Source organism: Mus pahari, chromosome 7 (assembly GCF_900095145.1).
Source record: "Mus pahari chromosome 7, PAHARI_EIJ_v1.1, whole genome shotgun sequence".
Lineage (NCBI taxonomy): Eukaryota > Metazoa > Chordata > Mammalia > Rodentia > Muridae > Mus > Mus pahari.
Genome location: NC_034596.1, coordinates 68,355,644 through 68,370,502, shown reverse-complemented (window position 1 = coordinate 68,370,502; position 14,859 = coordinate 68,355,644). Strand labels below are relative to the sequence as shown.

At 32.6% G+C, this 14,859-nt stretch overlaps 1 protein-coding gene across 1 annotated transcript in view; it reads left to right on the top strand.

Annotated features, from left to right (window-relative positions):
- The window catches only part of C7H14orf39 (chromosome 7 C14orf39 homolog), a 35,728-nt gene extending 22,280 nt beyond the window's left edge, over nucleotides 1–13,448 (top strand). Inside the window, exons 14-18 of the mRNA XM_021202567.1 lie at nucleotides 210–271; nucleotides 2,296–2,471; nucleotides 4,445–4,583; nucleotides 8,728–8,785; nucleotides 13,153–13,448. Of these exons, the coding sequence (XP_021058226.1) occupies nucleotides 210–271; nucleotides 2,296–2,471; nucleotides 4,445–4,583; nucleotides 8,728–8,785; nucleotides 13,153–13,331 (614 nt within the window). The 3' untranslated portion in view covers nucleotides 13,332–13,448. The remainder of the gene's footprint in view (nucleotides 1–209; nucleotides 272–2,295; nucleotides 2,472–4,444; nucleotides 4,584–8,727; nucleotides 8,786–13,152) is intronic.
- The last annotated feature ends 1,411 nt before the right edge of the window (nucleotides 13,449–14,859 follow it).

Sequence of the window (14,859 nt, the reverse complement as noted above, 5' to 3'; positions counted from 1 at the left end):
GTTACATGAATGTCCTTTGGTTAAACTGTTAACTATTATATTTTGTGCTCTTACATATATATATTAGGTAAAACTGTATGAACTTGCCATTTTTGTAAATAGATATTTACAAAATGTTTTATACAGTTGAAGCAAATTATTTAACTTCATAATGAGATCACACAAATGAAATAAATTAATGAATTTGTTAAATCCCATATAACAAATAGATGCTGAATGTGGAGATAAAGAGACAGTAAGACAAGTAAGAGAATCAAAATGTAGTACACAGGTAAGTCAAATGTTAGATTTTTAGTTTCTAAGCAGAACATTCTAATTTAAAAAATACTTAGTGTTCACTTAAATTTTAGACTTATTACAATGAAGATTACTTATGTAAGATGTTATTAGCTTGAAACTTAGGTTATAGGAAGTTAGAAATATTTTTTTCAGATTAAAAAAAGAATTTAAAAATGTTTTATATGTACAAATGTCAACAGTTGTCACTCATAAGTGATGATACATATTAAGATCAAAACCAACTCATGATTGAAAAAAATAAATTTGTTTGACAAGATTTAATGATTTGTTAAGGCAATTCAAGATCAGTGGATATGAAAGTATCTTGATAATAGTTTTGTTTAGTGGAAAACTTTAATGATGACAGATGCAAACTACACTATCAAGGGTTAAAACGAGAAGTGACTAATTGACTAAGTAGTATTATACTATAAAGGGAGTACTGGTAATGAGCACATTATAATTCTTTTACACAGACCCAAATTGTTTCTGTAAAGGATTTGATATAATCATACATGAAAAATCTCTCTCTCTCTCTCTCTCTCTCTCTCTCTCTCTCTCTCTCTCTCTGTCTGTGTGTGGGGGGGTGTGTGTGTGTGCAGTGTGTGCATTGAGTGTGTATACAGAAAATAGTAATAAGATAAATGAAAAGTTAGTATTCAGGCTCTCAATCTTCAGACCTAAACTAGTATAAAAATTATAATGGCAAAACATTTTAAAGACAAAGTAAACAATTGTCTGTTATTATTCACCTTAAATACAGTTACCTGAAATAACTTATGAAGAAAGATTTATTACAATTCATAGTCTGAGAGTTCTTGGTTGGTTCCATTGCTTTGGGCCAATAGTAGCACACATCATAAAAGAAGTTCATAATGGAGTCAAACACCTCTGTAGGCTTAGATTTTTCAAGGCCCACTTTATTTAGGGTTCTTTAATGCTCTAACCTCCCTTCTAGCTCACTGACCAAATGTAGGGAAAAAATGGTTACTAGGACAAGGGGTTGTGGACCTATTTAGAAGTAGTTATTTGGTGAGACTCCACCATTCATTATCAGGATACTAGCAGTCCAGTCCAGTAGCAAACACCAAACATGAATCAGTAGTGGTTGCACAATCCAGCAGAAACAGTGAGGCTCTACCTTATCAGCACAAGTCAGCAGAAATGTCAAGAAACAGCTGGAATACCGTAAGAAGTACTTTAGTGCATTTCTCTTTGTGAAGTCATGACAAGTGAAGATCAGCGAAGACCAGCAAAGTATTACAAGGCATAACAATGCAAGAGCATCCTCTCATGCCTATTTGCTTCCATTTATACTCTCTCCAAACATCAGGAGCCCTCTCAATTGTCTACCTCAACAAAACATCCTTTCACAAAATGCTTCAACAAAATATCCTCTCACAAGACAGCTTTCAGAAAAACATCACATGACACAACTGAGTTTCCAAGGAAACGAGAAATTTCTACTTCATAGCTCATCTATGGCCAGGAATTTTTTAAAAAGAAGAGATCCTACAGTCCCTTTCAGAGCATGCTACCTGCCATGATTAAAGAACTCTCATACCCTATCTCCTAAAATTTTACTACCTCCTACTAATGACAAGCTGGGGATTAAGCCTGTAACACAGATCCAGATTATAGCATAAAGCAATATTAAGCAAATTGCTTAATTTCCTTTTCAAGAAGTTAACAGAGTATACTGTGAAATTTTTAAAAGAAAAACCACTCCTCAGGGTTATCATTTAATTTTTTTTCACGTAGTGTTAAACAAAATGGAGCTGGGAATAAGAGAATAATTCAGTTACAAAATAACTACTTTTCTATTCCTTTGAGTATAATATATATATATATATATATATATATATATATATATATATATCACTTTATCAGTTCTAATTTCACTTATCTTTAAAGTGATAACAGAATAATATGGTGCATTCTGCCTTATGCAGTAGATATGTGTGTTCTTTTAAGTAACAGTCATTGTTAAAATTTTCTGTTACTTTCCATTTACAGGCCCTATACATAGAACACTTTGAAAAGTCCATAGAAAATAATAGTGTTGAAGAGGAAAGAGATGAGAATTTTCCACAAACTCCTGAAACTCCTTCATTTCTAAGAACTCCTGAAGCACTGAAGACACCTGAATCTATGGAAAAAATGCAGTTCCCTAAAAGCCCCTTCTTTGAAATGTATGATTTTTATTAATAATTCTAATTTATTTATATATTGAGCTATATAAGTAATTATAGTAATAATTACTAAAGATTCTACTCCATGTTCTTTGTTTGCTTGTTTGTTTGTCTTTCTGATGGTTGGGGTTTGTTATTAAAGTGAAAATGATAAAGAGCCTGAGTTTCTAATGAGACAATATGGAGGCTTAAGTTTTTTTTTTTTTTTTTTTTTTTTTTTGGCCTCCATTTCTTATTTGTTCGTTGAACCAATGGCCAGTAAGTACCTCCTGTATACTAGGTATTATGCTCCATTCTGTATCTATCTAACCTTCTATTTTGCCTTTTTAAAAATTAGATATTTTCTTTATTTACATTTCAAATGTTATCCCCTTTCTTAGTTTCCCCTCCAAAAATCCCCCNCCCCCTCCCCCTCCCCACCTCCCCGTGCTCCCCAATCCATCCACTCCCATTCTTGATCCTGACATTCCCCTATACTGGGACATAGGAGGCTTAAGATTTTACAAAGGATAAACGATGTGGAAAAATTAAAGTCAAGCTCAATAAATAAAGTCACATATAGTAGTTACAGACTACTGATGGAGTAATGTTTCAGCAGTCAGTTTCCATATATGTAGTGTCTGAAGCAGGGTTCACATTTTCTTAAAACTAAATGTCTCTAATATGTATATATAACATGTAAAAACACTGATTTAGGGTTTGTAGCCAAGAAAGTAGTGCTGTATTGAACCTTTGGGCTCCGTTCAGTCTGTTCCTTAACACCAAGCCTTAAATTCTTCTAAGACATAAATCAGATTTTGCTTCATCAGGAATCTCTAACCTATGTTCTACTCCTGTATTTTAAATTGGTAGTAAAATTTATGTTTGAATGTCATGTATTTGACTCAAGAAAAAAGTATTCAAAATAGAATTTATCATCAGATCCTAAAATTGAATGAATGTTGATCATTCTCTGGATGATAACATAATTTGTAAAAGTATATTATTCATTTATGATTATAGGGATTGCTGAGGCAGTATTGCCAGGCTGACATATTAATATACATGTTTGTCTATGGGTTGGTGGGGCTAGGAAATGAATCTAAGGTCTCACTCAGGCTCAGTGCACACTCTGGCCTAAGCTTCAGTCCATCCATATAAAACAAAAACAAAAGCAAAAAAAACACTTTATAGAGCCCTGTGTACAAGCAGCTGTTGAATACTTTATGCTATGATTTTTTATATTAATACCAACTTTATGAATCATTGCTATGCTATAATTTTTATCTTATAGATGACAAAACAGAATCATGGGTAATACAAACAGTCAGTGTTGAAGTTGAGTTGGTTGGTTGATTGGTTGGTTGGTTTTTTTTCCCAAGGCAGGGTTTCTTTGTATAGCCCTGGTTGTCTTGAAACTCACTCTGCTGACTACTCTGGCTCTATATTATATACTGTCTTGTCTTCTTATTCCAGATCATTTATAGTTTGTCTTTTCTTAATACTCTGTAATGTCTGACTTCTCATTAAAATATGTCTTATGACGAGTTTTCAAGGTCTTGAAGACAGTGTCAGGGTTGAGAGCTGGGATTTTCAGTGTGAATTGCTGCATCTGAATTTCAGTGTCACTTGCTATTCTTTTAAGCAAATCTCTTAATATTGCTAAACTTCAAAAGTATTTGCTGTAAATGAAAATGTTATTAACAGTGCTTTGTTTTGATGGACTATGGAGAAAAAAAATTGCACTTATGTAAGTACCTAGAATAGTGCCTGACAACATATTCTTAGTAAGTATTCACAATTATTATCCCCAAATTTGTATTTATATTCTTCACCCGAATGTCCTTTCTTCATATTTGTCACCTGAAAACCTACCTTTGCAAATTCCAACCAGTACGCCATTGCTTTTGGTGCTTCCCAGTCTGCATTGTTTAGTAATAACAATTATAAATATTTTATAACATTTTGATGATTTTTAAATCTTTGTGTAACAGAACTAAAAATGCAACATCTGAAGGACATAAACAAAAGGATTCTCCTGGATTTTCATTTCTTATGAGTTATACCTCTAGATCACCTGGACTAAATTTATTTGATTCTTCTGTATCTGATTCAGAAATCTCATCAGATCAGGTAAAGTGAGAACCAAATTTTTATTTCTAAAAATTGTACATTGGAGCTTTAGGCAATTTTAGTTCTTCAGTACCAAATTTTCTTGGGACAGACTATTAATGGGAAATTTTGAAAAAAAACTATGGATGTAACTCAGTGGTATAGTGGTATAGTCTTTGAGGCATGGTTCCCACCTCCAATGTGGAAAAAGGGTCTGAGTATTGATACAGAGTTCTCCTATGACCTTCTTACTTTTAACTTCACATGACCAAGATTCATAATTTTTTATTAAAAGAAAAAAGATCTTGAGACCAGAGAGATGATGCAGCAGCTAGGATCATTTGCTGCCTTTCAAAGGCCCTGAGTTTAGTTTCTAACACCAAGGTCATGTGATTCTTCAGTTCCAGGGTATCCAACAGCATTCTAGCCTCCAACCTCCAAGAGCATCCACACACACACACACACACACACACACACACACACACACACAAATAAATAAAAATCTTAAGAGAAAATCTTGCCTGGGATATGGCTCACATAGTGGTAGAGTGCTTGCCTACCATTCATGAGGTCCTGAGCTTGATTTCCAGCACCCAAATCAAATCAAATTAAAGTTTTCATTTTTAAAAAATCCAAAACCAAAACCCTTAAGGTAGGGATGATCTAAATTGTGGTTAAAGATAGATTAAAATGAATTTGGTTATATAAATATGTTTCACATTTTCAATATAAAAATAAACTACATATTTTTACTTAATTCATAATGTTATCAAGTTATATTAGTATTTTCAGCTATATGTATATACATGGTAATACTTTCAATAGTTAATTTTAAAAGTTCTGAGGAATTTCCACCGATGTTTCTACTTTTCAGTGATGCAAATCATTATAAATTGTTTACTTCTTAGTTAAGCAATTAAACCCAATATTAAGTTATATGTTAGTGGAATTGTGCGCTAAAGTATAGTGTTTAAAACTAGACACAGAATCCTATTCAATACTCAGAAATGTAGAGTGCATAGAAATTGGTGAAAATAATTCAGTTCCTTCTCTGCAAAATAGAAATAATGACAGTGGGTGCCATAGAGTTTATAAATAATAAATGAGTTTGTACACATAAAGCATTCCAGAAGTATCACTTACTAATGCTATATAGTACAATTAAAATTCTTTACCTAAGAATTTTATGTGGCTTAAGTTTTTATTATATTACATTGGAAAAATTATGAATTTATTGATAGAAGATATGGTACTATACATTTTATATTATTTAATGTGTTTAGCTTTTGTTGTTATTTACACATTTATTTTATAAGGAAGTAATTTGTAAAAGGAGTGTGCTAGACTTGAAAAGCAAACTAAAAGAACTCAATTCTCTTTTACAATAGTAACATGAACTTAGATATGTATAACTTTGGCAGGAAGCACATACATTTTGAATAAAGAAAACTATAAAACCACTGAAAATTATTAAAATCATAAATACATGAATTATTTACATAGGAAGAAAATATGAAGGTAGATTTCTTTTCAATGCAATTTGTAAATGTAATCTAATTTTAATCTAATTGAAGTCCTGAAAAATTAGTCAGGCAGTGGTGGCACAAGCTTTTAATCCCAGCACATGGGAGGCAGAGGCAGGCTCATGTTTGAGTTCAAGGCCAGCCTGGGATACACTGTGAGTTCCAGGACAGCCAAGGCTACACAGAGAAATCTATCTCAAAAATCAAACACAAATCCTGGAAGATTGTTTATTTTTAATTCTTTTTTCATTCTGTTTTGTTTTAGTGAGTTGGGGAAGGAGACTACCCTACTAATAAATTTCATAGGACAAAAATGATTATTCAAAAAATGCTCAAAAGTTATAGAATGAAATCCTAAACAAGTATTTAACCAGAAGATAATAAAGAAGAAATTGAATAAGAAAGCATTTTTAAAAACATAAATATAAACAGCATAAATTATGAACTTCTTAATAAGTTAATATTAGTGAATTAAATACTCTACTAAAAGGCAGAGATTGGCCAATTGGGTAAGAAAGAAAGACCCAAATATAAGCTAACCCGTATATCATTATAAAGCTGATGATAGGTTGAAAGTTAAAGATGTAAAATTATATTTCATGAAAATTCTAAGAAGGCCACAGTGACTTTATTATCACTTGGGGGTACCCTCAGGATAAAGATGTTGTTAGAAATGAGAGATAATGTATAAAAATTAAAAGTTCAACTCATAAGAAAGATATGACACAAATATGGTTCATGTCTAGCAACAGCTTTAAAATGTGTAAAATGTGTAAAATGTGTATTAAGCTTAGTGGTGGAATGTTTGCCTAGTATTCACAGTGTCTTGGGTTCAGTTCCAAATAATAAAGCAAATGAGCTAATTAATTAAATTTGCATGAGAGGAAAAATAGAGACAGAGGTTTTATAATCCCTTTTTTTCAACAGTTGGTAAAATTAAACAACACAAGAAACATGCCCTGTAAGGCTATCCTGGAACTTGTGTAGACTAGGCTGGTCTTAAACTTAAAGATCTGCTTGCCTCTGCTTCCCAAGTGCTGGGATTAAAGGCATATGCCACCACTATACAACACACTAATGAATCTTAATGAATACAAAATTATTAGATTCAGAATGTGGGACTGGAGAAATGGCTTAGAGGTTAAGAGCATTGACTGCTCTTCCAGAGGTCCTGAGTTCAGTTCCTAGCAACCGCATGGTGGCTCACAACCATCTGTAATGGGATCTGATGCCCTCTTCTGGTGTATGTGAAGACAGCTACAGTATACTCATATAAATAAAAGCAAATAAATAAATCTTAAAAAAAAAAAAGAATCAAAATGTGTTCTGATAACAGTACAATTCAATTAAAAGTTAATAAAATATCTAGGAAAATCCTAAACATTTAGGCTGTGAGTCAAGGGAATAGTCGTGAGAGAAATCAGAAAAGATTTTGAAATTACTTATTATGAAAATTCAGCTTATCAAAATTGAAGAATGGTAAAACAACTAGAGCAAAGGTGATAGTTAGATATTTAGTTAATAAGTTAAATAATAGAAAAGAATGCTCTAAAATTAATGACCTTTACTTCTTTATAAAAAGAATAACAAAGCAAATCCAAAGTGAATGAAGAAATAATAAAGACTAGAAATCAATGAACTGAAAAAACAACAAAGAAAATGAACAAAGCCAAAGTTGATTCTTCGAAAATAATTGACAAGACTGACCAACTCCTAGCTAGATGACCTAACTCTACTAGAAATTAAGAGGACATAATTATGAATTCTAAATGTCATAGATTGGAGAAAGATACTCATTCTATACATTAAAACAGTGTCAGTAAAATGACTCAACACTAGTCCAAGCCTGGGACCCTCATGGTGGTTGAAAAGAACCACCCCACAAGTTGTTCTCTGATCTCCACATGCATATACCATGGCACATTTGCACTTGTATGTACTCTCACAGTAATAACTAATTTCATAAAACTGTATAAATTAAAATGTAATCAAAATGGTATGAGAAAGGTACAAGGATTGGTCAAATAATCAGTGATTTAGGCTAGAAAGTCTTGAAATAAAAGAATTTAGAATGTGATAATTTGGGACTATTAATTGTAAGGATAAATGAGGAACTTATACATTATACCAATAAAACTTAATAGATAAATTAAATTAAAAATATTAACCATAAAATGTTCAGAAGAAATGTAAATGGATGATTCTCCAAGTGTAAATATATTATATATTGCTGTAATCAAGTTAATAGGCTTTATTTATTTATTTATTTATTTATTATTTATTGCAGTGCTGGAAATTCAACCCTAGACCTCAGTAATACTATAGACAAGCACTCTACCACTGAGTCACACCCTCCAGATCAATCCTTGGTTTAATATAAGTAAATGACAAATTTATTCATCTACCTGTTAGAGATTGAACCAAGAACCTCATGTATGCTAAACAAGGATTCTACCACTGAGTTATATCCTGAGCCCAAAAAAAGATTTTTTTAAAAGTCTTGTAATATGCTATGTAAAAAGTTACTGTTATGTCTACACTAATATTATATGCTAAAAGTACAGGCTCTAGTGTCAAATATAATGCTATATAAACTGTTCTTTTGATTTCACAAATAATAGTTAATGGAAATTATTTTCCAGTTCAATGAACATTACTCTGCTGTAAATCTAAATCCTCCTTCATCACAACAAGGAATTGGTGAGTGTTTTGAAGTTTTCTGTATGTAAAACATGTTAACTTTCCTACATGGTAGGAAAGTTTGTTTGAAAGAAAGGTAGGTTGTTTTATTTCTAATTGATTTTGTGGGGGGTCACTCAGCTTATTTGTTTAATAACATTTGCTTGTAGACCCTGTTAACTCAGTAGACAACAGTACTGCAGTCTCATCACACAGAAAAAGTAGCAACTGTTCTCTCTGTTCTCCTTTCCTCCTGCCATCTTTCTTCTTCATTTTTTCAGTACTTGGCCATCTTTCACAACTCTGCCAACACTTGTTTTCTTCAATATTACTGACTTCTCAATTGTCAAACGTTATGGGTATCTTACATTTGTTACCATATTTAGTCCTTTTTAATTCTTTAACATTAATTATTCCCATTCGTTTGGAAATTGTTTTATCTTGGTACATACTTTTTATTGGGTAGCCTTACTTCTTTTATTCTTTGGTTAGTTAATTCAGTCAATATTTGTTTATGTGTATGTATTTCATTTGTTACCAGGTACTGCTTTTGTCTTTGGTGACCAGTGGCAAGAATTCAGAATCCTCATAGGGCTTGTATTTTGTTGGAAGAGACAGAAGATAGACAAATAAATGCATATAATATTAGTTATGTATATGATATTAATATACTAAATAGTTTATGGGCTTGAAGTGGTAGTAAGATTCATATTATAATTTTTATATATTTACTTTGTAGAAGGATGTGAAGTAAGAGATAAGAGCATGTACCGTGTCTTTTGTCTCATTGAGAACCTGTCAGTTACCCAAATAAGATTTCTTTTGCTCCTTCATCCACATTGAACATATCATGCTGCTATGGACAAGACACATGGAGCATGTATGTTACCTTGACACACAAAAGCTACACTTTCAGTTTCCCATCAATCATTTATTCCATTTTAGTCATGCCCATATGCTAATTCATAGCTTCTCTAATTCAGGTTTATTCTTACACAGTACAGTTGGCAGGGACAACATTCGACATTTACCCCTAATCCTGTGTTTTCTAAGAAAATAGTATTATGAGAAATGAAACTCTTAAGTCTTCATTCCATGTTGGTCTGACTCAGCCCTGGCTTGAGTTAACCTTTAAATACTGAGAAGGGAAATAAACCAGAATAAGAAGACTAGGAAATACTTGGTTTAGAAAGATGGTTGCTATGCACAAGGGCATTAGGGAACACATCCAGTGAAAGACATTTGAGCATAGACGAGGAGATGGACATAGTGGGTACTGGAAAAAGTATTCTAGGCAAAGATTGGAAATGTCTTATATGGTAACATGCATGGTATATTCAGTTAAAAGCAGGTAAAGTGTATGATTTAAATGGAGAGCAAGGAGAAATAGTACAAAAAACATTTCAGAAGTGTGAGAAGGAAGAAATCATGTTTGACCCTTTGACCATTAAAATCTTTGGATTTTTTTTTCCTAAATGAAGTAGGAAAAGAGCTCTCACTGGAGAGTTGTGAGCAAATGACTAAAATGAGCTGACAGGTTTGCTTTGTTTTTTTTTTTTTTTTAAGATTCTGTGGATTGCTATATGGAGAACACACTGTATAAAAAGTGTAAATGCAGAAAGATGATTAGCATGCTGTTAAAATGATTTAAGTGGAAACTGATAGCTGTGAAACCTTTTCTAAACTCGAGACTTGTATTTCTGATTTGATAGTGATAAGCTCTTCATATCTAAGATATCTTTTTGACATTAAAACTCAGTATATCTGAAATAAATGTTATTCCCTTTTCGATATCTCTGATGGTTATCCCCATTACTCTGCTGGTCAGGATTCAGAGTATCAGCAATAATTTTAACTTCTCTCTGCTGTTACAGTTAAATTCAAGTAGGCATAAAGCTTGATCAGTTTTTAGAAATACTTCTTTTTCTATTTCTAGTGATATTATTGGTTTTCCAATTCATAACCATTCACATGGTATATTGTAATGACATCCTAATTGATGTTTTTGTCTTCTTGGCTTACCTATAAATCACATCTTCACTTTCTTTAAGCATAATTCTATCATCTGCCATTGTCAAACACTTAAGTGGGTTTCATTGACTGTCACTTACCATCTTCTTACTTTTCTAACTTAACATCAATATAAGCAATTTAAAAGCAAAATTACCTGCCTTTGGTCAGACTGAAGAGTTCAGCATATCTCAAGCATGTCCAGACTTTTTTACCTGCTTGTTTCTTGCAACCTCCAAATTCCATCTTTATCTTTGAAGAATAACTTCTCATCCATAAAACCTTATTTCCACCTTCTACCTTCCATTCCCAAAAAAATCTCTCCAGTTTTCTGAACCTCTTTTTAAAAAAATAATGTTTATATTCTACATAATAGCATTAAGTATTTACGAATATATAAAAACATCCTCTGAATCTTTTAGGATAAGGACTTACTTTATATTTACCTTTGAATTTCTCAGAGCACTTAAAATATTGTTTTATACAACATATACTTTTGTTTATAGAGTGATTAGGAATTTTATGAATGCTTCATAGGAACTCTTAAAAAGAAAACAACCTCACCCAGGGATCCATCCCATAATCAGCTACCAAACGTAGACACTATTGCACATGCCAGCAAGATTTTGCTGGAAGGACCCTGATATAGCTGTCTTGTGTGAGGCTATGCCAGTGCCTGTCAAATACAGAAGTGGATGCTCACAGTCATCTGTTGGATGGAACACAGGGCCTCCAAAGGAGGAGCTAGAGAAAGTACCCAAGGAACTGAAGGAGTCTGCAACCCTATAGGTGGAACAACAATATGAACTAACCAGTACCCTCAGAACTCATGTCTCTAGCTGCATATGTAGCAGAAGATAGCCTAGTCGGCCATCATTGGGAAGAGAAGCCCCTTGGTCTTGCAAATTTTATATGCCCCAGTACAGGGGAATGCCAGGGCCAAGAAGTGGGAGTGGGTAGGTAGGGAAGCAGGGCAGAGGGAGGGTATAGAGAACTTTCGGGATAGCATTTGAAATGTAAATTAAAAAAAAAATCTAATAAAAATTTGAAAAAAAGTCTACAGAGTGAGTTCCAGGACAGCCAGGGCTATACAGAGAAACCCTGTCTCAAAAAAAAAAATTGAAAAAAACAAGAAAAGAAAACTCATTTATGCAAAGGAAAATTCAAGATTTAATTTCTTTCAGAATCTATGTGTTTTTGTTTAAGTCTTATGGTTAGGAAATGAAGTTGGTAAAGAAAAAAAAATTTAAAGGGAGTGAGAAAACTCAAATATCTTAATCACTTTATCCTACTGGTCAGTGTCTTGACTATTGCTTGACTGACCTTTGTTTAAAGTGAAATAATGGATGTTAAAAATTTATAAATTTCAAAGTGGCGCAAAGAAATTTCCTGTTTAAGGTACCAACTAACTAGTTCTGTATATGGAAAAAATATTTATGCTTTATGCCACTTGTTTCAGATAAGCCATTTGATTGCTGTAGATTTTAAACTGTTGAGTAATAGTTGATTTTAAAGAGATAGTGAAAATTATTTTTACTTTCAGTTTTAAATAATGAATAATGAATGAAAACTGGTATATATTTTTTCTTCTGCCAATCCTTGGAGTCAACAAGCAAATCTACAAGTGAAGTTGATTACATTTCTTTCAAAACTGGAAAACCCTTTTCACAGATTCATCAAAGGTTCTGAACACTGCTATAACCATATTTTGTAATTATGCAATAAATAATAGCTGGATAAATTTAACCTGTGCAGCATCTCAGATGCAGCATTTCCCTCTCCATATCCATTGCTGTGGTTGTAGGTAAAGGACATTTTCTCTCTAACTGTTGGATAATATCTTTTTCCCTGTTGGTATTCATTACTTTTAGGTGCTCCTTTTCATCCATTCTGTACATGTTTTCCTAAGTAACCTTGCAAAGCAGTTTAAGTCATGCTATATCTGTATGTGATAATGGTTTAATGGTTTCCTTCTATAGTGAGGCATTCAATAGTCTTTGCAAGCTCATTTTCATGAACTCTTGCTTAATATATCTTTGTTATTTTTTAGTGCCCCTGACAACTTGGATGAATTTATGTTACCCTACTGTTTGCTATTTAGATCTGTCTCTGGACATGCATGTTATTCTCTTTATTTGAGATGTTTTACCTTAGTTTCTGTTCTGTACACTTGAATTCAAATTATTTATAAGTATGGCTCAAGTTAGAGTTTACCTTTCATAGAGCCAAGGGCAATGCCTTATGTGTATGAAGAATACATTTAAATATCCACTAACTAGATAAGGTTTAATGTTTATTTATTGTATACAATATTGTAATCTAGTATATTGTTTTATATAACATGAATACAATGATATTTTAATATTTATATTCTTCAGGAAACTTATTTGGAAAATCAGGAGGAGAAGATGCCTTCACATTTTCTTTTTCATCAGACTCTTCTCACACATTTGGAGCTGGAAAAGATGACTTTAGTTTTCCATTTTCTTTTGAACAGGATCAAAGCACAATGACTTCTTCATCCTCACAAAATAAAACACAATTTATGTTTTTTTGAGTTATTATTTTTGAACTACTTAATGCTATTTAACTATTTGAACTATTTAATATCTGTAAAATTTTGTATTATCACTGAGTGTAAGATATATTTTTGTCAATTAAAGTAGTAATTGTTACTATAGTTGAATTATTTGGTTGAAGTTATTTAAATATTGAGTATTGACACTAGCTGATCATTACTTATTTTGATTTTGACTTGTAGGCCCTATCAAACAATCTTTTTATCTTAGAGATGTCAACACTTCTTCCATAAATTCTTTAATAATATTAAGTCTATTTCTCCCTGGAATTTGAATTTTAGTTTTGTAGTACTTTAGTTATTTTGATAATAATAAGAGTGCCTTCAAACTATCAGAAGACCTTTTAATAATAACTGTGCAGAATTAATACTTTAGCCATTAAAAGATTTGAAATCACTGGGTTTTAGTTATGCTTTTTTTGGCAGAATGCAGAATGGTATTCTGATTATAATTTTAAAAAATTCATATCAATGACATTAAAGTTTGTTATTTTTTTAAAATACAACAGTAAAATTACAGTTTTGTCAATTATGTTAGTATGTCTTTAAGAAAGTGAGAGAGACTAATATTTGAAGATTGTATTGTATCACTGGTTGCCCTGGTTAAACCTTTTCTGAAGAATAAAATTTTTTGTTTTTCATCTTCAGCAAGGAACATTTAATATTAACACTTCTATATTTTGTTTCACATTTGTATTTCATGTTTGTTTTTTTATATTCTATATCAATTATATAGCTTCAATTAAGATATTAAAATTTGATGAAATATATATTGCTTAATTTTTATTAAGCTTTTCAAATTGAGTTATCGAGTAATAAAAAGAGTATGACTGCATATTTTGATGCATAATTACTGACAGATTTTATTTTTACATTTTAGAAAATTGTATTTAATCTTTTTCCACAGTCCAGATTTTATCCCCTTCCTGGTCTACCCTCTGACTTTTCCACATCTCATACCTCCTCACCCCACCCCCACCCCAGTCTCCACGAGGATGTTTCCCCCCACCCCCACACGCCCTCCCATCCTCACCAGGCCTCCCCATACCCTGGGGCTCCAAGTCTTTCCAAGGGTTAGGTGCATCTTCTCTGACTGAGTTCAGATCCAGCAATCCTCTACTGTATATGTGTTGGGGCCTCATATCAGCTGCCTGGTTGGTGGCAGCATACACCAGCTGATATGAGAGTGTCTGAGAGATCTCAAGGGTCCAGGTTAGTTGAGAGTGCTGCTCCTCCTACAAAGTCGCCCTCCTCAGCTTCTTCCAGCTTTTCCCTAATTCAACTACAGGGGTCAGTAGCTTCTATCCATTGGTTGGGTGTAAATATCTTCATCTGACTCTTTCAGCAGCTTGTTGGGTCTTTCAGAGGACAGTCATGATAGGTCCCTCTTTGTAAGCATAGCCTCAGTAATAGTGACTGACAGATTTTTAAGCTGTCATCTTTTTTTTTTTTTCCTACATCTGATCAAACTGCAGAGAAAATCCAATTGGTTTCTCCTTGTTGCCAA